The sequence below is a fragment of the Peromyscus californicus genome, unplaced genomic scaffold (genome assembly GCF_007827085.1).
Source record: "Peromyscus californicus insignis strain IS unplaced genomic scaffold, ASM782708v3 Scaffold_7__1_contigs__length_154581171, whole genome shotgun sequence".
Taxonomy (NCBI): domain Eukaryota; kingdom Metazoa; phylum Chordata; class Mammalia; order Rodentia; family Cricetidae; genus Peromyscus; species Peromyscus californicus.
In genome coordinates, this window is record NW_026294595.1 from 66,907,067 (window position 1) to 66,930,400 (window position 23,334).

General features: G+C 48.5%; 1 protein-coding gene across 34 annotated transcripts in view; it reads right to left on the reverse strand.

Moving 5' to 3' along the window:
- Positions 1-22,954, reverse strand: part of Madd (MAP kinase activating death domain) — a 44,582-nt gene extending 21,628 nt beyond the window's left edge. For 9 of the 34 annotated variants that reach the window (XM_052724637.1, XM_052724633.1, XM_052724636.1 and 6 more), the window contains exons 1-20: positions 22,667-22,795; positions 19,104-19,246; positions 17,576-18,178; positions 16,896-17,199; positions 16,274-16,405; positions 15,765-15,878; positions 14,389-14,469; positions 11,983-12,161; positions 11,427-11,662; positions 11,135-11,291; positions 9,064-9,167; positions 8,812-8,978; positions 8,210-8,463; positions 7,873-8,012; positions 6,462-6,563; positions 4,589-4,691; positions 3,704-3,890; positions 3,458-3,608; positions 3,001-3,207; positions 186-286 (exon numbers count right to left, since the gene is read on the reverse strand). In XM_052724637.1, the coding sequence (XP_052580597.1) occupies positions 186-286; positions 3,001-3,207; positions 3,458-3,608; positions 3,704-3,890; positions 4,589-4,691; positions 6,462-6,563; positions 7,873-8,012; positions 8,210-8,463; positions 8,812-8,978; positions 9,064-9,167; positions 11,135-11,291; positions 11,427-11,662; positions 11,983-12,161; positions 14,389-14,469; positions 15,765-15,878; positions 16,274-16,405; positions 16,896-17,199; positions 17,576-18,178; positions 19,104-19,162 (3,381 nt within the window). In that variant the 5' untranslated portion in view covers positions 19,163-19,246; positions 22,667-22,795. The other 25 variants (XM_052724634.1, XM_052724628.1, XM_052724624.1 and 22 more) reach the window with 7 other exon arrangements.
- Positions 22,955-23,334: the final 380 nt, after the last annotated feature.

Sequence of the window (23,334 nt, forward strand, 5' to 3'; positions counted from 1 at the left end):
TAAGAAGTATTTTAAGGGTTAGTGGTATAACTTAGTGGTAGTCTTTACCTAGAATGTACACCCTGAACTTACTTCCCACTGCCAGTGTGTGTGTGTGTGTGTGTGTGTGTGTGTGTGTGTGTGTGTGTGTGTATAAAACTTTGAGATAGTAGTTAGTCCTGACAGTTTTCAGGACTGTCACAAACCTGGGAAGCAGATGTCAGGCTCACACCACTGTCTGCGCTGATCTGGGACTTTTTCTCCTCTGTCTCACCAAGGTCAAAGGCAGGCTTGATTACCTCCGGCCCTGAGTAGGGGAAGATTTCTGTCATGCAACATGCAGAAGCTTGGGGCAGGCTGGTGAAGAGAGTGGGACAGCAGCAGAGCCTGCTCCAGACCTGTTCCTCACATCCCAGTCACTTCCCAGGGACTGCCCCTGCCCACCACTGGGACCCACTAGAAGTCCCCAGAAGCCTTAAGAACCAAGTTGTACATTAGACCTGGCCAAGGGTCTCTGCAGCCATCTTCTCAACCTGAGAAAATCCAGAGCAAATCATCCTAAAACAAAGCGTCCCACAAACAAACCCCATTCCAGGGCACCCAAAGTCAGAGTTCCACCTGTGCCTGAGACTATTAAAAGTGTTCCCAGGATGCTCAGTGATTCCTGACAAAGGTGTCCAAAGAGGCCAGAAAAGGTTAGGGCAAAAGAAAGAAAGAAACACTGTTTCCCTGGGCACTGCCTACCCCCACCCTACACCATCTACATTTGAGACAAAACAAAACAACAACAACAACAAAAAGGCCCCATTTTACCTATTTTAACTCACCCACCCCAATGGTATGGCAGAAGGACAGAACGACAGAAAGCAAGAACGTTGCGCCTAGGCAAGCCACTAGAGAGCTGGGAAGCTACAGACTCAACACAGAGGGACAGCAACCATCTCTGCCAACTGCGCCCACAGGCCTAGAGGTGAGGGAGGTATCAGCCAAGGAGGGGCTGCATCGGCGGAAGTACGTCCCACCAGCGGAAGTACGTCCCACCAGCGCGCGGCAATAGAAAACCACAGTGTAGGTATTTTACACGTAGACGCCTGATGGCCAACCAAGGGAGGGACGAGGAGCAGCTCACAAGCCGTACACCTAGGACTCACACACCACCTGCCCCAAGAATCCTCTGTCCTGTCTTTACAACTCTTCCTCCAAATACCACCCAAGAACAAATGTGGGGTGGGGCTGACAGAGGGAGCCCGCCCCAATTGGGCCTGGGAAGTTGGCAGGTATGGGAGACTGGGGGACAGGAAAGGGCGTTTGTTCCTTACTCTGTTTTTCCAAAGCCTTTTGCTTTTTCACTTCCTGGTGCTTGTTCCACAATTCTACCCCAGACGCAATGCAAGCAGGAGAGAGAGACAGAGAGTCAGAGGCTTGTCAGAGGACCAGAGCCCCCACCCGAGTTCATTCCGCTTCAGACACCACTGCATGACTGGTTAAGAGATACAAAGATAGCTTTATTTGAGTAGGGTTGAGGAATCAAGAGATCCATATTTTGCCCCCCTCCACCACCCCAAATCATGAACTAAAGACTCTAAATTTCTAACCCTATTTCCAATGTAAACACTCTGCAGAATCTTGGAGCTGGAAGGGCTCTTGTATGAGAAACTGGACCCTAAGCAGGCTGGAGACAGATCAGCGGACTCCCAACACACCATGATCTCGCTGTCAAATGGGCTGAGCAATAGCCATGCTTACAAATTATACCTAAGAGACAATCATGTCAAGCAGTCGAAGAATTTCAGAAACATGAGCAGAAATTTGCTTGACACACTGGACTGGACAAGGACTAGATCAAGCATTCGATCGGCATTCCTCCTGATGCTACCAACAATAACAAAAAACAAACCAAAAACCCCAGAAACAATTCACCCTCAGAACTATTGCCTGCTCAACCCAGAGACCCATTCTTAGTCACTATCTAGGAGAAATGCTTCCAGTAGATGTAACAGAGAACAGAAAATGGCCAAGACTGCTTCTCAGTCAAACAAAGCACAGGGAATACCAATCATAGCTTTTTTTTTTCCCCTGGAAGGAACTTCAGAGTTTATTAGGTATAATCTCTTCATTTCCCAGATGAGGTGATAGAGATCCTGATAGGGAAGTCAACTGTCCAAGTAGATTCAAGACTTACAGGACAACAGGTCAGTATTTTTTTCTGGAACATCATACCAGGCAGGAGAAAGCCAAGCTTTACTACTGCTTCTGGGAGAATATTCGCCAACCAGAGAATCAGAGATGTCCTAAGAAGAGAGCTGGTTCATTCCTATGAGAACTTATGGCAATGGCTAGAGGCCATGGCAAAGAAGTATCAGTTTAGCGCAGCATAGAGACCGGGGACCGAGAATCAAAGAGAAAGTAGCCTAGATTACTTAAGGTCAAGCAGGAGTCAGCCAAAGAGGTGACACCAGACAGACAGCCAATGGAGAAACACCAGACATAAGCAAGTTCTGATCGAGTCTGGGGTGGGAAGACAGAAAGAAGAGTCAGTTCAGAAATCTATGGCCTTGGAGTCTAGGACCCAAACATGCCAGAAGGAACACATTCCAGAGCAGTATAATGCTTGGATGGGGGAAACTGGACGCAGAACCCAGATGGTCATAATTTTACATCCCAAAGATGTGTCTATAAATTTCCTAATAGTTTCCAGCAACACGTTTTCTCTATGTGAAGAAATTCAGATGTAATGAAAAAGGGATAGAGAATACGGCTCAGACTCCCTGCACTGCGTCACACGGGTCTCTAAGCGAACTCGCGTTACTCCATCCTCGAAGATGCTGGTGAGGCGGCTGGAGAGCAAGCAGGAAGACAGACACGTACGAGAAAATGCTACTGGAAATGGACAAAACCCCTCTCCCTCTCTAAAAAGCAAGCATGGGGAAGAGAAAGTCAGGGTTCTGGATGAACTGAGAGAAAGGAAGGATGTTCAAGAAGCCAAGACCACTTCGACACATCCCACGCAAGGATACATACCAACAGATGCTACAAAATTCTCTTCCTTTAAACTTCTGGTATCCAGTTCTTTAGGGCCCTTTCCTGTGGCACTTGGTGCCCGAGGACCCAGCTGAGGGACCCTTAGCTGTGCCATAGCCTTGGGGTCCCCCCGCCCAGCCAGACCAGGATCCTTGCCAACAGGGGTATTTACGTTCTCTGTTGGACTTCTCTTCCGTTTGTCTGGGTCTGAGGAAAGGAAGACATACAGGAAGTGGCTGAAGGAGGCATCAGAGAGGAGTCAGACTGGAAAACGAGAGGGGAGAAGCCAGAATCCAGGGGATGTGGAGCAGTCAGCACATGGGAAGAACGCTGAGGCCTTATTCCTCATGGTAGGAAAAGAGTTCCTACGTATAAACAGGCCAGAAACAGTCCCGAGGAGGGACAGTGAGAGCATGGCACGGGGAAGCAACGTGGAGCCAGCAAGCAGGATCCCTACCTTTGCTATAGTAGTGGGTCTGAGCAATCTCCAAAAGCCCGAAGATGCTGGCCATGCCGCCCAGACCTGCGTGGGCGTAGGACTGCTCGAGACTGAGGACCGTGCACTTGAGGAGGTCTAGCATTCCCTTGTACACCTTCCGACTGATCTCCTGCAACGACAGCCAGGACCCAGAGCTAGCAACCTTTCTTTAGCATCCACACCCTTCTGCCCAGCTGATTCCGACTCCCTAGCCCACATACTTACCACATCCTGGATGACGTCCTGCCGGGCATCGTCCTCTGACTGCACTGCACGGTTCAGCTTGCTCAGCACAAAGACTCGAAGTTGCTCACTCTCCAGCAGCCGGCGTACCTTCTTCATATTGAGCCAGCCTACGCCCTGGCCATCCAGCACACTGTGTACCACTTCCTTCAGGAACTGCTGGTTCTCGCTACAGGGCCCACAAACCACTTCTGTGGTCATCTGATCCTTGGCAGAGCACCCCTCTATCACCAGACAAGATGGGTACCCCAGGGCAAAGCATAAAGCTACGTCTCCAAAACGGCCACCGCACCCCTATCTCCCCAAGGATCTTGTTTGCCAACGCCCTACAATCCTACAATCTCACATTTCTCCACACCTTAAACCACTAATGTTGCCTGCGGACTGGCTAAAAATGGGAAGTGCTAGCTGGGCAGGGGTAGCACATGCCTTTAATCCCAGCACTTGGGAGGCAGAAGCAGGCAGATCTCTGTGAGTTTGAGGCCAGCCTGGTCTACAGAGTTACAGAGTTAGTTCCAGAACAGCCAGGGCTATGCAGAGAAACCCTGTCTCGAAAAACCACAAGAAAAAAAGGGTGGGGGGGAATGCTAGCCAAAAACTGATTAAATCTACTGTTTTGAGAGTTGCTCTCCCAATCTTGAGCAACCTTAAAAAAAAAGAAATATTACCTCTACCTGTGAACTTTTAAAACTGTTCTGCTACTTGAGTGTGGTGGTGCATGCCTATAGCCTGAGCACTTGGGGACTGGAAATCGAGATCAGTTCAGGGTCATCCTCAGCTACATGCTGAGTTTGAGGCAAGCAAGGTAGACAACATGAGAGGGTCTCAAAAATTAAAGCAAAACAAAGCTGCTCTGCCATTCATTACCTAGAATTGCTGGACCGGCCCTGGGGTGATGGAGGCTCTCTTTTCACGGTTGGGCTGTGTTTAATGACAGATGACTTCTGGTCCACCAAGGCCCTCCTGTTTCCTACAGTAGGGAAGGTGGGAATGAGGCACATGACTGGCACAGTCCAGGGGCTCACACTATCATACCACTGGGTTGCCACAGTCCACACCCATTCTCCAGCAGCTCTGGGCTGGGTGGCACCAGAACATCACACACAGGTAGAAAGCAGCCATGGCAATGTGCAGGAGGTAGGGATGGAGATTCAGGCCACTCCACATGCACCAGCAGCATGCCCCATGGGCTGCATGGGTGTCGTGGGGGATAGGCAAGGCAGGTCACTCATGTGACGTCGCTTGCTCCATGAGGAGGCCCTCAGGCAGGCAGAGAAGATGCTAGGGGTAAAAAAAAGTCATGCACAGCTCACGGGGAAGACCCACCTTCACCACTCCCAGGGCCGGCTTCAGTAACAATCTCCATTAGAGTATTTAGCCCAAATACTGGGACAAAAATACACAATTAGTAGGTGCACCACAATCCTTGAACCCCTGTACCCCATGATGGAGCAGTAAGTCAGATCACCTGAGCACTCTCGCAAAGCGTGGAGAGTGCATACAACCTTGGTTCTTGGGCACATCAAAGCTGGAAGCCAGGGGATCAAGAGACAACCAAGGCTCTAAGCAAGCCCATTCTTAGGCCCGGGACCTCTCAAAGCCAGGGACAAGGTAAATGACAGAGGGCCTTCAGATACTAAACAGGCACATGCATGAAAGAAGGAACGCTGGTTTTTGTGAGATATCTAGCACAGGGATCCTGAGGGGCTGTGGGTACCCACAGGGAGGAGACAGCTTGCAGATGCTGTCGTGGGAAGTAGGGGTGCGGTGGTGAGGATGGGGAGAAAGGCTAAGTGCAGCACATGAGATGAAGCATCGCATGCAATGAAAGAGTTTCAATTACTCGTCCCTTCAGATATTCCAGATGAGAGCCAGAGAGGCTGGCACACCTTTCTATCCCTAATCTACCATCCACTGAGGAGTCACTGTAGCAATACCAGTTAGTTTTCTGTATCACTACTCTAACCTCCTTCCACCCACCTACCCCACAACCCCGCCCCACTAATGACCATTCCTTAGGCTCCTGATATCTCTAGCTGGAGGTGACGGGTGGTACCCGTCTATAACCTTAGCACTAGGGAGCTTCAGGGAGGAGGACTGTAAGTCTGAGGGGCTCGACAGAGGAAGACCCTGTGTCAATAAAAAGGTTACTTCTTACTGTACTTACTTCTACAATTAAATATTTTAGCACAATATCCATAGATAACAAACAAAAGTCAAATGAAATTGAGAAAAGCCCCTCAAGCTACAAAGATCGTAGATGAAATGGAAATATGGTCTGACCCTAGAAGCCAATCAATACCACTGCTGGATCAAAAGTTGGCATGAAGCCACAGTAAATGACTAGATTCTATAATATTGCTAGACTGCCCATAATCATCCTCCTGTGGACTAGCTCCTTGAGAAAGTGTTTACCCAAGTTCATGCAGTGGGAATCTGAAGATGACTGGGGGCAGCTGATTTTCCCTGTGTTTCTTTCTGATAGGGTCCTCCCCAAAGCAGAGGTAATCCTAAGCTGCTCTTGTCCTACTGATATAACAGGGTCTCCTCCAGCTACAGAGATGACTTCTATCTGCAACCACTTAGCGTCTATGGTGTGCAGTGAAAGCCATGATAAGCAGTATGAGGCAACGGCCAGGTCAAATGATTCATGGTACACAGGGCTCCTAACAAACATCTATACATCATCTGACATGTCTCTCAGAGAAACCTGGTTTGACGAAAGAAAGGCTGCAGGTACCTTTCAGGCTGGGGAACGGTGTAGTCTTCTCCCGGGCACCTTTGGTGGGCAGTGTGAGGTTTGAAAGACTGAAGCTTGTACTGTGGTTCCGATACAGGCTGCCTGCAGAGGGACGGGGATGAAAGCCATGAGTTAACAGGACAGACATTCTGAGCATCCCAGCATAGTTACTACAGCATCACCTTCACCTCCCTCCTTTCAAACAGCATCCCAATGGCTTGATCAGATAACCTCTGCTCGATCTCAGAAACGATGGTGTGGAACTTAGGGTAAACAAGAAAAGGGCCAGGTCTGCTCCAAACCCAATAATAATTTTCTCTGGCTTCCTCCTGTAATAATGTCTAAGTCTCATTTACTGCTAAGACTGCATGAAAGCCAGTGGTTCGTATGCTTTTGATCTGAAGAGATATTCCTACCTGGGTCCTAAGGACACTTACAGTTACAACCATCCTTTATGGTAGCTCTCGTTAGCCCCTAGTCAGTCTACAGTCTATAAGTGATTCTAGCCCTCATAGGCTAAAGGTAATTTTTTTTTTTTTTTTTTTTTTTTTTTTTGGTTTTTCGAGACAGGGTTTCTCTGTGGTGTTTTGGTGCTTGTCCTGGATCTCACTTTCTAGACCAGGCTGACCTCGAACTCACAGAGATCCGCCTGGCTCTGCCTCCCGAGTGCTGGGATTAAAGGCGTGTGCCACCACCGCCCCTTTAATCCCAGCACTCTGGAGGCAGAGCCAGGCAATCTCTGTGAGTTCGAGGTCACCAGCACTCTGGAGGCAGAGCCAGGTGATCTCTGTGAGTTCGAGGTCAGCCTGGTCTAGAAAGCGAGATCCAGGACAAGCACCAAAACACCACAGAGAAATCCTGTCTCGAAAAAAAAAAAATCAGTTGCATATATATTTCAAACATGTTCAATAAAGTTCCTTACCAAGCAAAGAAGATAGCAGATCCAAAACAAATTTGATAAAGATATTTTCATAAATTATATCTAAAATTGTATGATTTATAATTTAATGTATGTAAGTGGATTAATGATATGGCCCAGTGGGTAAAGGCACTTGCTAACAATCCTAACAACCTGAGTTTGATCCTGAGGAGTCATAGGGGAAGAAAGAACTAACTCCTGTAAGCTGTCCTCTGACCTCTAAGTGCATGCTGTGGCCTGCTGGTACACACACACACACACACACACACACACACACACACACACACACACACACACCAAACAAACATACATACATATTTATTGACTAATTTGGCTGGTGTTTCTTTTATCTCACTTAAAAATACTTCATTTAGTATCATCCAAATGATCTGAATTAGGACTAACGTCAACCTAGCCCTACATCTCAAGCTCTAAGCGACGTGTACCAGAAGGAAAAGGAAGCAGAGGCATGAGCGGGCTTGAGGTACTTACTGGCAAAAGACATGATGCCCCCGAAGCCCTCGGTGCTGTTGTTAGAGACAGTGGAGTTGGGAGAGCTTGCTCGAGAGTCCGACTCTGCATCCGAGTCGCTTGCCAGTTTCAGGCTGTTGGGCCGCAGCAGCTTTGGAGCCCTTGAACGCACAGTGGCACCCATGAGTCCCAGGCAGGGGACCTGATCTTGGGAGTGGGTCTTACGCTGCTACGCTGCAGTGGCTGTTCTTGTCCCATAATTCCTAAGTCCTTAGTTCAAAGAACCACCCTCCGGGGACGGCGGGATAGCAAGAGTCACCCAGGGTCACCCGTCGACAAAGGATTCCCAGGCTCTCACCGATTGCCACTGACAGGTTGGCTGAATCGGGGAGTGTAGCTTTCCCCCTGTTCATCGTCATCTTCCTCAGGGGGGGAGCCATACTGGGGCTGGAAGTGTGCACTGTCGTAGGCTCGCGGGCACACTGACCCCTCTCCAGGCTCTGTCTGTCTCCTGTCCACAGCAGATTTGCCATTGCTGGGAGGCACAGGAGCAAGGGGCCTGGAGCTGCCTGCTGCTGCCTTATCCTCCACCTCTGTAGAATCAGCATGTTCCTGGGGGTCACATTAAATGAAAAGTGGTCACCTGATGCCCAGTGATGCCTTCCCATAGTCTCAGTTCGGTGGGAAAGACCAGATCTGTCCGACTCCTGGCTTATGAAATGGAGCAGAGCTACGATATTCTTGGTCTCTGGACTTACAGACTATGTAAGCAGATAACAGCTTACAAGAAGTCCAATGGCCTTCTTCGGGGTTAAAGCTACATCCCGGAGGTTTTGGGTCAGAGGGTTAGAGAGACAAGGAGGGAAGAACATGGAAAGAGGCAAACAGCTGCAGTAAAGTCTTCCTAACAGATGGGGGCCTACAGCCTCTCACCATCCAGCCCCCTAAGTCCTCACGTACAGAGTGGGCGCCCTGGGCGGCAGCGCTGGGGCTGGAGCGCAGCGGAGGCTTTCCCTGAGAGCTCTCACTGTCTGGGCCAGGCTCCTCTCCCTCCTTCGGGGGCTGCAGCTCATCGATCTCCACTTCACTGGCATCTCCCAGGGCTGCGTGTGTCAGAGGATCCACATCTACCAAGAGAGACAAGCACAGACCACCTCAGCCCCCAAACCCGACCCCTGCCTGGTAAGGGTCAGTCTTCCCAAGTTTACTCACTGGGAGTATCGCCATTGATGTCACATTTCATCATTTCACTGACGAAGTCCCCAAGGGAGGAGTAAGAAGAGCTTGAGTCATCATAGTCCATACTGTCACTGCCACTGCAAAGTAAAAAGAGTGAGACAGGAAGGAGGAGGGGGCTGGCCCAGATGACTCGGGACGCCAAGCTGACAACCTGAGTTCCTGGGGCCCACGTGGTAGGAGAGAACCAACTCCTCCAAGTTGTCCTCTGATCTCCACATACACACAGGGCCACACAAATGCAAACACACACACACACACACACACACACACACACACACACACACACACACACACCACATTAATTGTTTAATTTTTTTTTAAAGAAAAGAAGCTGAAGGTGTGACTCAGAAGAGGCTAGAGTGCTAGCATGCAGGAAGACCTGGGTTCAATTCTAACACCGTATAAACCATGCATGGCAGTGCACTCCTATAATACCAAAACTTGGAACGTAGAGACAATAGGGTTAGAAGTTCAAGGTTATCCTTAGTAATTTTAATCCAGCCTAGGACACATGAGACTTTTCTCAAAATAAAACAGAAACAAAGAAAATCAGAAAGGAGAGGACAAAAGAATCCACAACTGGGAGGCTGGAGATATAGCTCAGTGGTTAAGAGCACTGGTTGCTTTTCCAGAGGACCCAGGTTCAATTCCCAGCAACCACATGACAGCTCATAACTGTAACTCCAGCTCCAGGGGATCTGACACCTTCACACAGACACACATGCAGGCAGGACATCAATGCACATTAAAAAAAAGAAAGAAAAAGGATCACAATTAGTATTTAGAACAATGAGAAGGGGAGCACAGTTAACTCAAGGCCAGGGTACAAGATAAAACAAGGAGGTCAAGGAAACTAATGAGAGTACATTACGGTGTACAAATATATATGTGTACAAAGATATAGTGTTGTGACTGGTTTCATAAAGAGCTGAATGGCCAATAGCTAGGCAAGAGGTATAGGCAGGACTTCCAGGAAGAGAGAGAGGAAGTAGGAGATGAATCTAGGAACATGAGAGACACCAGGAGACATGGAGAAGCAGGATGGGTGGTACGTGACAGAATGTAGATTGATAGAAATGGGTTAATTTAAGTTACAAGAGCTAGTTAAAAGCAAGCCTAAGCTAAAGCCAAGCTTCCATAATTAATAATAAGTCTCCATGTCATTACTTGAGAGCCGGCTGGCAGGACAGATAAAGACTCCTTACAGTTATTCAGTTCTAAGGGATCTAGTTCATGAACACCAGGCACGCACATCAGGCAAGACACTTAAACATATAAAATAAGAAATTAAATAAGTAATAAAAACAAACAACACACAATAAGTGACCTACCAAACAAAGGACTGGGGACATAGCTCAGGTGGTAGAGAGCCTTCCCAGCAAGCAGGAGGCACTGGATTTGATTCCCAGGATCACATCAACTGGGTGTGGTGCGGTACACCTATAACCCCAGCATTCCAGGAGTAGAGGCAGGAGGATCATCACTAACTACATACTGAGTCAGAGGACAGTGTGGACCACATGGGATCCTATCTCAAACAACGGAAGCAAGCAAAGAACACCACAAACACAAGGAGGGAGGAGCGGGAGGGAGGAGCGGGAGGGAGGAGCGAGAGGGAGAGCGGAGGTGACATGATCCAGATATATGTGTGAAGCTGTCAAATAATAACTTTAAAATATTCAAAGGAGAAGAAACGGGCTACAGAGATGGCCCCAGTGGTGAGGAGAGCTTGCCACACAATCATGAGAACCAGAGTTCAGATCCCAGCACCCACCTAAAAAGTTAGGTGTGCCACAAACTCCTCCAATTAAGTTCTGAGGGATCCGATACCCTCTTCTGGCTTACACACACACTAGAGAGCACACCCACACATATACTCACTAGATAGACACACACACACACACACACACACACACACACACACACACAATATAAATCCATCTCTTTTAAAGAAGAAAATCAACTAAAACATAATGCAAAGCTTCAGAGACTCACATCTACAACTGCTATGACATTTTTGCCTCCTACACGGGGGACTTCTCACCTGTCATCAGTGGGGTCAGACTCAGAATCACGCTCTGGTGGCACACTCAGGGCCTCAGCCAGCTGAGAGTTGCCGTCGTAGACTCGATAATGGATGGGCTGCAGCTGGTGAGCATACCACTTCGGCTTGTCACCAATCAGGGCTGGATCAAACATATCTGCCCAAAGAGGAAACTAGTGAGCAGTAGAGAGGAAAGTGGGGGAGTATAAAGCGATAGAAAGGAAGGCCGGAAGCAAAGGACGCCATCAACGGCAGAGACAACGAGGGGCAAGCAGAAAGCCAGCGGACTCACTATTGTGAATCCGTTGGAAGGCGTAGTTAGAAGGGTTCAGGATCCATTCTCCGAAGTACTCCACAGCTTGAGTCCTGGCCAGTTTCTCGGCAAAGGGAGTCTGTCGGGGACGTGAGGCCAGAAAGGAGCCAGCTTGGAAAGCTACCACAGGTCGGGGGAAGAGTCGCAGGGTACGTGTGTGCATCTGGAAGCCCTGCAGCACGTTAGCAGAGTTGAAGAAACGCACCATGGCCACCCTGGGAAAGAAGGGGGTGGTGAGATAATCCAAGACCCATAGCCTGTGTCGTCAGGATAGCCATGATCCAAGGTCTCGAGCACCTCCTAACACCATTGTTTAACAGGTTCCCACCAGCACCATCGGGAGAGATCTTAAGGAACCAGCAGCCTTTCTCTCCATGCTGACACTATGAACTAGCTCCTCTCCTTACTTTTGCTAAGGGAGGAATATAACCAGATATCACACACATTCTATATATGAAGTGACTCTGGCTCTGGGAAGTGGTCTCCTCCAAAATCAAGAGAGCAGAGAAATAAACTTAGGAACCTGTGGTCTTACCTTGTGGCAACGTCCACTGAATCTACGTCATTGCCATAAATGAGGGGATTGAATTCAGTAGAAGGTGTGGACTGGAGGTCATTGGAAGGCCTTCCCAAGAGAAGTGGGATCTCCTGGCCCTCATGGAACTTCTCCAGATTGAGAATAGGCTGGGTGTTGAGACTCATGCTGGCTAGAGCCTGGGAACAACCAAAAGTCCTCACGTAAGTCAGGTTCTTAGGCCGCCAACCTCAGCTCCTAGGAAAGGGCTGTTTGAAAGTCTTCTACCTGTCACTCTGCTCACAAAATTCTCTACAAAGAACTGTGCTTGTTTGAAAATCACGCCCAACTCATTTTAGAGTCTGTATCTTTGAAGAAAAAAAAAGAATTCAAATAATTTAGCTTTTAGAAAATAGCCAGAATTATGTAGCTGTCCATCTCGAGAACCAAGCTCAAGGCATTTTAAATAAAACTGACACCCAAGACAACAGTTTCTATTTATTTTAGCCAAGAAGTACTTTTCAAATTGAAATATACAAAGAAATATTAACAAGTGAACTGTAAAAACAGAGCTACTTAGAAGGATATAAAAAACCGGAGCCTTGCCAGGCGGTGGTGGTGCACGCCTTTAATCCCAGCACTCGAGAAGCAAAGGAAGGCAAGTCTCTGAGTTTGAAGCCAGCCTGGTCTACAGAGTTCCAGGACAGTCAGAACTACACAGAGAAACTGTCTGGAAAACAAACAAACAAAAAAAAAACAAACAAACCTAACAAAACAACAAAAGCCAGAGCCTCTCCACAACAGCCACAACTATGAAAAAATAACGCCCCCAAAACAATAGAACAAAACCAAACAAAAACAGTCTCAGGTTCCCAGCTTAGATCAGCTTCCAAGAGGCTCTGTGGTGCATTTTGAAAACCATCCGTGTTTTTCAATGTGGGTGAGCTAAGGAATCCCCTGGGCTGGTGTTACAGTGTATTTGGAATCAGCACATCTGGGGCGCTGCTGTGCTTTAAGGCCAGGTGTTGCTGATGCTGCCGCTCCACGCACTGCACAGTCGTAAGCTGGTAAAAATTCAAACAGCGTTCGCTCTTCACGTTAGCCTCTCTCTCTCTCTCTCTCTCTCTCTCTCTCTCACTTTCTCTCTTTTTCTCACTCTCTTTTCCCTCCCTCTTCTCTTTTTGAGACAAGGTTTTATGACATAACCCTGGCTGTCCTGGAACTCGCTCTGTAGCCCAGGTTGACCTCAAACTCACAGAGATCTGCCTGCCTCTGCCTCCCGAGTGCTGGGATTAAAGGCGTGCGCCACCACCGCCGCCCATATTAGCCATTCTTAAGCAGTCATCAAGAATGAAAGACACAGCAAGTGAAGTCAGCTGGAGAACTTCTGAACTTGCAACCCTCCCCAGGCTCTGCTGCAACAAGGCATCATGTTACATCAGCAAGGTTAAGCAAGGGAAAGTGAGGGGAATGATGCAGAATGACCCCGCTCCATTCAATACCATCTAGACTCTAGCTTCTAGAGGAACTACTAGGTACTTCAGACAACACAGAAAAAAGACTTCCCAAGAGCCTTCAAATGGGACCAGGACATCTACTAAGCAGTGTTACCTACGGGTGGTCCTACCTAACACGTACAGCAGGGGAAGGGAATGGTGCCGCGTCATGTTTTACCTTCAGGTACTGTGTTTAGCATGCAGAAGAAAAAGCATCAGTCAATAAAAAGGGTGGAAGGGCTTACACAAAGACAGGGATTTATCTCTAGGGACTTTGGAATTGATTTCACAAGCAAGTTTGTCCAAACTTCTGACCTCCACCTTATAAGGCTGAAGGAGTGCTATAAAGACAAAGAACGACAAAAAACCGGAAAATGGTGGTTTTGGTGTGGGTTGTTTGGGTTGAGTTTGTCTTGCCATGTAGGCCAGGCTGACCTCAAACTCACAAGCCCCTGGTCAGCCTGAATGTTGGGATTACAGGCGAGCGCCACCACCCTGACCGGAAGCATCCATGTACATAGTCTCATGTACATTACAGGGTAACAGAGCAAACAGTGAATTAGAACCTTTTTAAGATTCATCTTTCTACACAAAATTCGGACGGATCTCTCCTTAAGCCCGTTTAAGGTGAAGAAAGTCTATCCCGCGTGAAGGTTCTTGGACCGGCTCCCTGCCTAGAGGCCCCTTTTATCATCTATCACTGCCTTTATTTAAACATCTTGTGACCTCTTCATTTATTCTGTGTTGAGTGTGTGTACAGGTGTGGGTGCCTGTCTGCCACGGTGCATCTGTGGAACTCAGAGAACGACTTGCCGGAGCAGGAGCCCTCCTTCCAGCTGTGGGTCCCAGCCGGCAGAGGCAGTGGCAGGTGCCATCACCTGCTGAACCATTTGTGGACCCCTCCCCTTCTTTCCTTCCCTTCCTCACCTACCTGCTTCAAGTGTTTCTTCAGCTCTAATGACTCCGGTTCTGGCAGGACGGGTAGCACTTCTGCATTGGTAGGGGCAATCACCTGCCGCAGAGAAAAGAGAAAAACACATGATCTTAGAATGAACTGTCCAGGAGCTCTGCTTACATAAGAGCAAATAGCATGCCCAGGGAGATTTGATACACACAATATTATCATATGTTATCCTCTACATATGAGAGCTATGTGTACATACATGAGCTCTATCTACATGCCTGAAAAGAAATATACCTAAATAACATTGGTGGCTATCTCTGAATAATAGGATTATGGATATTTTCTTCTTTACATTTACTTTTTTTTTTTTTTTTTTTTTTTTTTTTTGGTTTTTCGAGACAGGGTTTCTCTGTGTAGCTTTGCGCCTTTCCTGGAACTCACTTGGTAGCCCAGGCTGGCCTCGAACTCACAGAGATCCGCCTGGCTCTGCCTCCCGAGTGCTGGGATTAAAGGCGTGCGCCACCACCGCCCGGCCATTTACTTTATTTTTAAGACTTACTTTCATTATTTTTAATTACGTGTATGAATGCAGGTGTTAGCACAAGTCCGAGGCATCAAACTCCCTAAAGCGGGAGTTACAGAGGGTTTGAGCCACCTGAAGTGAGTGATGGGAAGTGAACTCAGGTCCTCCAAAAGATCAGCAAGTGCTCTTAACTGCTGAGCCGTCTCTCTAGCCTCTGTACTTACTTTTTTTCCTTTTTACATGTATTTGTATTTGAAGGGAGGAGGCGTCCCACGTCACATGTGTGGAGGACAGGGGACAACATGGGTCAAGTCTCTCTTTCCACCATGTGGGTACTGGGTATTGAATTCAGGTTGTCAGAGTTGGAGGCAAGTACCTTTACCTGTTAAACCACCTGGCTGGCCTGGACCTACACTTAATTTTATTTTCTAAAATTTAATAATGAACACAGGGTAGGCTTTCTACCAGAGTTTTAATATGCTCACATCACAGAATGTTAATATATTTTTGGTTGTGAGCCTAGCCTTTAATGGCTGAGCCATCTCTCCAGCCTAATGTTAATATATTTTTAAATGTGTGCTGAAAACAGCTTCTTCCTTGAAACTTATAGGAAAACTATTAACTGATTATCTACACTCTACACAATGACATATACAAAAAATAACCGTCCTGTGGCTCTTGGAGCATGCAGGAGGAGCTCTTAATTCATGCCAGACTAAATTCTATAGCCAATGGCCTATCTGCCCACTAAAGTCAAAGCCACATTAGAAAAAAAAAATTGTTTAATGAGTATTGTAATAGAAATAATCCAAACAACAGTTATCACACATAACTGGGCCTAGAACATGACCCTAATTAATTTCTTAGTCCAATGCCTCACCCGATTGCTGTCCAAATCTACTAGCCACACATCATCGGGCATTTTGAAGTCTAGCTTGTAGAGGAAGAAGCTGGCAGGAACTCCAATGATGTATGGGGTTGGAGCCAAGAGCAGCTGTGGAAAAGGTAAAAGAGGGTAAGAAACAAAGACAAAATTTATTATGAGCATTTAATCAAGTTAGAATTTCCCAGATAAGGAGATTCAGACAAGCCCTTTCCCAAAATTCTTGCAGCTAGATGTATTGCAAACTTTAGAATTTTTCCGATTTTAGAAAGGTAACAGTGCATTTCAGTATATTAACACCTACAGCACCACAGCAAGGAATCTATCATCGCTAACTGTAACCAACAAAACTACAAATAGCATCGTTTTACCACATATCCGGTTCAAATCCATCCAAAATTGCAGACTAGTAAGTTATGAGGGCAGAGGACCGGTCTTCTTTGGTGCTGTGCCTTCTCCCTTGAGAAGCCAGGGATAGCACAGAAGGAAGACACCATGAGCCTCACCTGCTCTGCCGACGCCATGCAGGTGGGGAGCAGAGGGATGACAGGAAACATGTACTCCAGTGGGTAGATCATTGCCACAAACGCCATCACGGACATGGAGAGTGCGTTGTAGTCTCGAGACTGTAGCACCACCTGCACGGCCACACCGGCCACACCGTAAGTCACTCAGCAGAGGGAAACAGGCTTTGCCAGTTAACAGCTCCCAACACTTCAGTTCAGGCTCACCGAGCCTACAGCTGCCACTTATCTCCACAATCGCCATGGCTCTGGTCCCTGCCCTGTCAGTCACCTTCCAACTGAAACACTGTGGTAATCCTCCCTTGACTCAACCTTCTTAGTTCTGCCCCTCCCCACCCCAGGACTACACACGGATATAGAACTACTGCTATCCCCAGAGAATGAAATCAGCGTAACAAAGGATAACTCTATGAAGCATTCCACACGACATCAGTATTGCAATTCGACTCATTCAAACACCTGCTCTAAACCTGCCATTGCATTACCTCCTGGAAATAAAAAGATGAAAAGGACACACAGTTCCTGTCCTCCACAAACTCAGGATCTAGCTCCCAACAGGTTGTATAGCTCTCTCTAGAAAGGTCTACAGAGCTGGCCCTCTCACCTTGTGCTCCAACAGGATGCAAGTTAGCACCTGAAGACAAGCATCCACACCCAGAAGTTCCAAGGGAAGGTGAAGTGGGAAATCTACCAGGGTGAATCGAGAGGGGTCTGGAAGAGCGAACGTCAGAGCTGGCTGGAGTTCCTGTGGTAAGACCTCAATGTCCACTCGCTTCTGCCCAGAGACAGGAACTGGGGAACGGAGCAACCGGTAGATCCAGGCCTCAATCTCTCGAAGGTCGTGCAGAAGGGCACTTGACTTCTCCTCCACTAGCAGTGATCCAGTAAAGATTCGCCACATAGTGTCCCTGAGGAGCACACAGCAAGACTCAGACACAGAAACGTTAGCAGCTGATACCGCTGCAACCCAATCAAACCGCAATAATAACTGGAAGAGGGGTACTGTTAGGAAAGCCCACTCTCTAATCTCAGAGGGGACCCGAGGGTACAGATGATGACAAAAACAGGTGTAGAATGGTCTATGTGATAGAACTCAATGTCACGTTCACCATCGAACACCAAACTCCTCAGCATCTCTTGAAATAAGACTACAGTAGGCGGTCCGACTCTCAGCAGCCTTTAGATTGGGACCAAACTGTTTGAGCAGTCCTAAAGGAGCACGGACTAATCACATTACTATCTGAACGGCTGCCCTTTCTTCCAAGCATAAGCAGCAACCCATACCTCTGCACGCCTCGTGGAATGCCCAGTTTCTTGCCTAGCAGCCGTTCACTACAGCAGTCGACCAGACGCTTCAGAGTATAGAGACACTCTCTGAAGGTGGAGAAGAAGGGGTAGTGGCTGAGCACACACAGGGATGTCAGAGTGCTGTTTCGGGAGCGGCTGCCCCCTTTTGCACGCTGCCGTTTGCCCCGAGGAGACTGGTTCACGTCAGGCGTGGAGTCAGCACTTGGAGGCTGCAAGGTTGAGGCACTCCTCTCTGTGCTCTCGGTGCCGACCTCTTCTGAGGCACAGGGGATGTGAGTTCCTTCCTTCCCGCGGGGTCCTGCTGCCCCTTCTGCCTTTTCCTTCGGCATTCGCTTTTGGAAGGAGCGGTAGAAGTTAACACAGATGCCGTAGCGGGTGACGCCGGTGTCCTTGTCGGTGAGGGTGAAGACAAAAGAGGTATCATCTCGAAGGCTCATGCGTCGCTGTCGCACACTCAGACAGCCCTCCGGCTGGCAGAAGAACACCACATCTGGGGGCAGGGGAAACTCGGGGTGATCCTCTAGTGGGTACCGCCGCAGGAGTTCAGGAGTCTGAGCCACACTATCACTGCTTGGGTGCCTGAAGGACAGAAAGACACACTCAGCAGCCCAAAAGCAGACAACACACCATCACACATTAACCACAACCAACAAATAAAGCGCAAAGATACTTTTGGATAAAGTAAGCTAATTATAGCACCTTGGCTATCTGGGGAGTGCTTGCCAAGTTTAACTGGCAGACTGGAGTATGCGCTGTCAGGAAGACGTTATCTTGGAAGTTTCAACAATAAAATCATCACCAACACCCAAAGATGATCAGTACCCTTAGCTAACAAATTACCCCAAGAATATATGCAGGCAGAGGAGGAGTAAAGTGTGCTTTCTCCTTCGTATAATCCATGAAAACTGGGCTACAAAGAGTATACTTGCTCAAAATTACAGAGTATGACTTAAAAAAATTTAGCATGTATTTACTTAGGAGGGGCAGCATGCATACTCCAGAACATAAGTGGAAGTCTGAGGATACCTTGCAGGAGAAATTTCTCTCCTTCTACCATATGGGTCCCAGGAATTTAATTCAGCTCATTAGGTTTGGTGGTAAGCACCATTACCCAGAGCATCTCACCTATCCAAAGATGTGAGTTCAAAGCTGAGTTTTGAGCTGAGTGTGGTGGCACACGCCTTTAGTACCAGCACTCAAGAGTCAGAGGCAGCTGGATCTTTGAGTTCAAGGCTAGCCTGGTCTACAGAGCTAGTTCCAGGTCAGCCAGGACTACACAGAGAAATCTTATCTCAAACAAAACAAAACAAAGCTGAGTTCTGTTGTCTCTGTCCAGACTGACATTCTCACACCACCCAACTGTATGGCTTGCCCTGCCAACATCAAAGTTCCCGTCAGGGTAAGACAATAGGGGGAATAAGATGTGCAGAGCAACATGAAAATAAGGTCTGGGAAAAACTGAGGCCACCCCAGAGAACAAGACAATTGTCCGTCTTCTTGTTACCTTGCCCCTACGATCACTAGATAGTCAAGTAACCGAGGGCAGAACTTCTTTTGCACCATGGTTCCAATCTGTCAGTTCATCGCAGAGAAACTTCGGGGCACTGAGCAAGAAGTCAGCACTCCCAGGAGGAATTCTGATAGAATCTGAAAATCCAACAGGGGAAGAGTACTGATAAATATGCATCGCTATGCCTAAGGGAATCATCCCTCTCAGTTTCATCCCCGCCAGGGGCCCAGGTCAGAAGACCTTTCCACTTAAGTACTCAGGAGAGAATCTGACACTTGCTTAGACTGGTGGCTGTCTAGGTTTGTGGGCTCCCAGAGTCAAAGAGACTCTGAGAGTCAAATTTCAAGTAGAACAGGGGTTGAGGGTGTAGCTTAGTGGTCGCGCCCTTATCTAGTATGTATAATGCCCTGGTTTCCATCCTTAGCACCACAGGAAGGAGAAGGTAGAGGAGCTGGAGAAATAACGGCTCAGCACTAACTAGCTCAGTTCCAACCTCGTTCCCGGGGCTCTGCTTCTGAAAAACAGACCCAGACAGTCTAATCTAGACTGAATAATTATGATAACAAAAAAGTCGCTTTCAGGACTACTCCAGGGGTGATCAAGATCAAACCAGACTCTTTGAATAGCACTAATCTGTGCTTTTCTGTCTAGATGGAAACCTAATTATTCTGTCTCACTAAGCAGCTTTTAGCTTGATGTGTAACTATCATATAGACTTTCCAGTTAATTGCACGCAGACAGTAACAATAGCTGGGTATTCTAGCTCATGTGATCTCACATGAAAAATGTCCATGTCCCAACTGACTCATCTCTGACCAGTTTTCCCAGTTCAAGGCAGAAAGGGGGCCAGCAGCTATGGCTATTACCTCTGCCCTTGGTGCTGAACTACTACTAGCTCTTGTCTAGTCTGCTCTTGGGATCAGAGTCAGTAAAACAGTGTGTTCCCGGGAGGCCTGATCTTTCTCTATCTTGAAGAGATTACAAATTAGGGACTGAAAATACTAGGGTTTCTGCAAGTATGGGGGAGGGGTGTTCAAGGGAATTTCTAAACATATTAAAAATCGATTCTTTCCTGGAGCCAGAAAAATGGCTCCGCAGTTAAGACCACTCGTATGTGGCTCTTTCAGAAGACCCAGGCTCAGTTTTGAGTACCCACGTTGGGTGGCTCGTAACTGCCTGTGACTCTAGCTCAAGGGAAACTCACTCTTCTCAGCATTGCACTCACGGAGTGCACTTACACACACGAAATAAACAAATATGTTTTTAATGAATCTATATTTCCTATTAGATTTTCACAGACTTCTAAACAAAATGTTTTGCTCCAGTATAGGGTATTTCCAATGCTCCAAGGTTTTGCTTCCATGGCCACACTGAGACCATGTTCACTGTATGCACATGCACACACACAGACACACACACACACACACACACAAACTCCTATTACACTACCACACACACCTAAACACTCCACTTCACTTGCTGTGCACACTCCCATATTGCAGACACAGACATTGCCTGTAATACTGAGGGCACTATTTGATTTAGGTGATGAGTTCTTTTTACCTCCTCTACCCATAAGTAAGACCTATTTACAATACCCTTGGTGTCCTCAAAATGCTCTCCCCTCTTTCCTCCTTGCTCCCAATACAGGACCCATAGGTAATAGGATTCAGTTTTGTCTCCATAGCGACTCTGGCTCCCAGCACTATTTATAGCAGAGCCATAGGCCCTCCCCTGCTTGGTGACCGAACACTGCTAGCAGCTGCTACTCCAAAGTCAGCCATGGCCCATAACAGTTCATTCTTCCTAACTCTAGAGACTCCTAGTCCATTAACAGCATCTACTAAGAATCAGGTTATCTTCACTTCTGTGTGTGTGTGTGTGTGTGTGTGTGTGTGTGTGTGTGTGTGTGTGTGTTTTAAATCCCACTTGCAGCTTTTAATAGAAGTAGCTCTTCACCACCACGTTTCTGAGCATGCCACACATTCAGTCATTTCTGGGGTTCATCACTCTTAACAATCCCAAACAGTCCTTGGATTCTCCCAACTATCATTGCCATGAGCATACTGCAGAAGCAAGGCGCCCTTTATAGAGCTGAGCTCCCCTTCTCCTAAGAGAAGTGAGAGAGAGAAACAAAGCTATAGAACGGGATACAGGTGAAAGTCATGTGTTCTACATAGAAAAATCTAGCTACAAACAAGACCTATTTCCAGCACCTTATCGCAAGCCAGAATTGTAGGACCTGAGCTGTAGGCTGAGTCCTTATGAAGGTCTACACTGAAAACTAGAAGCGTCTACTGGCTAAAATCCCAAAAGCGGTGCTGAAGCTTCCTCCTGCTAGTAAATTAGTTTCGGGGGCCTTCCTAATATTAGTGAGATGAAGCCCCTCTCCCAACTCAAGCCAACTGCCGTACTCTACACTCTTCATCTCCGAGTTTCAATAACTCGAGATCTTGGGACTATCCTAGCTAGCAGTGGTAGGATATTTTTAGCCTTAATTCCTATCCCATCTATAGCCACTGACTTTAGATACTCAGACTACAGAGATAATCAAGGCTGTTCTCCTTCTCTGCCTTCCCCACAGACGCCAAATCCTCCTCTAACAACACCTATAACTCATGTAGTCTTCATAACCCATCAGGCTCAGACTCTGCCTCTTGCTTCAATCTTATTTACAAATGTAGAGCCCTAGCTCCTGTCCTACTGTAGTCCAAATCTCCAAATGCATTCCTTTTGCTGTACTCCGACATCAGCACCCACGGCTAGAATCCACACACCTTTAGGTAATCTATGCCTTTTCGGCCTGCAATGGCCACACCACCGAACCCTGTGGATTCGTCCCTCCTCTGGGGCAGGATCTCATACTGAAAACCACAGGAACCCGACCCAAGAACGATATGATATCTTCGCTGACGTGAGCCAAACGGGAGGCTTCCTCCCCTTCCTCCTTCCTCCCCAGGCAGTGACCTTGCAAGCTCATCAGCAGACTGGTCCAGCGTGGGGGAGAACTGGAGCAACGAAGCCAGGGATGGCTAGGACTGAGGAAGGAGGAGAGAGCCCGAGGAAGAATGGAGCTGCGGGAGGATGGAGAGGGGAGCAGGTGCAGCAGAGATGAAATGGTGTGCCTAGTCTTCAGCAAGTCAATACTGAAGAACGAAATGTAAATATATATATGTATACATTAGCGATCCAAGCGTGGTTCTCCAAACGCTAATCAAAAATAAGGCGTGCGCACGCAGGCGCACACGCGCCAGGCGCCGGTGCCTTGCTCGGGCCCGGGGCTGGACAGCTCTGCCCGCCCCCTCACCTGCTGGACAGCTCCTCGCCCCCACCCGGGAACCCGCAGCGCCAGCCGCACCGGAGGAGCGGAGCCGAGCGCCAGCCCGCCGCCCCTGGGCAGCGCGGGCGCCCCGCCTCGGGCCCCCGCCTCACTTTCGCAGCAGGCTCCACGCCCCCTCGCGCTCGCTCCTTCGGGGCCGCCTCCGAGACCCTTCCCTCGGCGGCCGCTTCCCCCTCCAAGACCCACCCAGGGCTCCCCACGGCGCGCACTTCCCCACCTCCCCAGCTCCCAGGAACCTGTCAGGCCCGCCTGACGTCTCCCCGCCGCGGAGCGCTCTCGGCTTCCGAGCGAGCCCGGCGCCGCGGCGAGCGGGCGCCAGTTCCGCGTCTGCACCGGGCGGGGGGGCGCGTACCACTCAGACCCGCGGCCGGAGGGGGAGGCCGAGGGGGCCGGGGCCGTACCATTCGCAGCCCGGGGAAGCACCACACCGGGGAAGCGCAGGGAGAGGAAGGCGGCTACGCACACACCTAGCGCTGTGGGAGTGGGAACGCGATGGGAAGCCCTGGGCTAGCCCAGTGCCGGGAGGTGCCAAGGGGAGGACCCAAAGGAACACGTTTTCTTTTGGTTGCTCAGACAGCTTTTAATGCGACTTGGTTATAGAGCCCGTCCTGACGAAACAGTGTTTAATATGAAGGTACTTCGTGAAATAAACTGCCCCTAAGACTTTCTGACGGTTTCTTCAAACCTCAGCTGGCTCCCCCTGCACGCTGTTTGGACGTGCCCAGCCGCCCCGGCAGGAAAGCCAACTAGTCGGCCGCTGGACTCTACCAATTCTGGATGGCGGGGGCACTTCAGGCTGGCGCTGCCAGGTATCACCTACACCAAGGTAGGGGGAAACGAGAACGGCGCCGCGATGCCCGCTGGGAAATGGAGTCCAATCCTTTT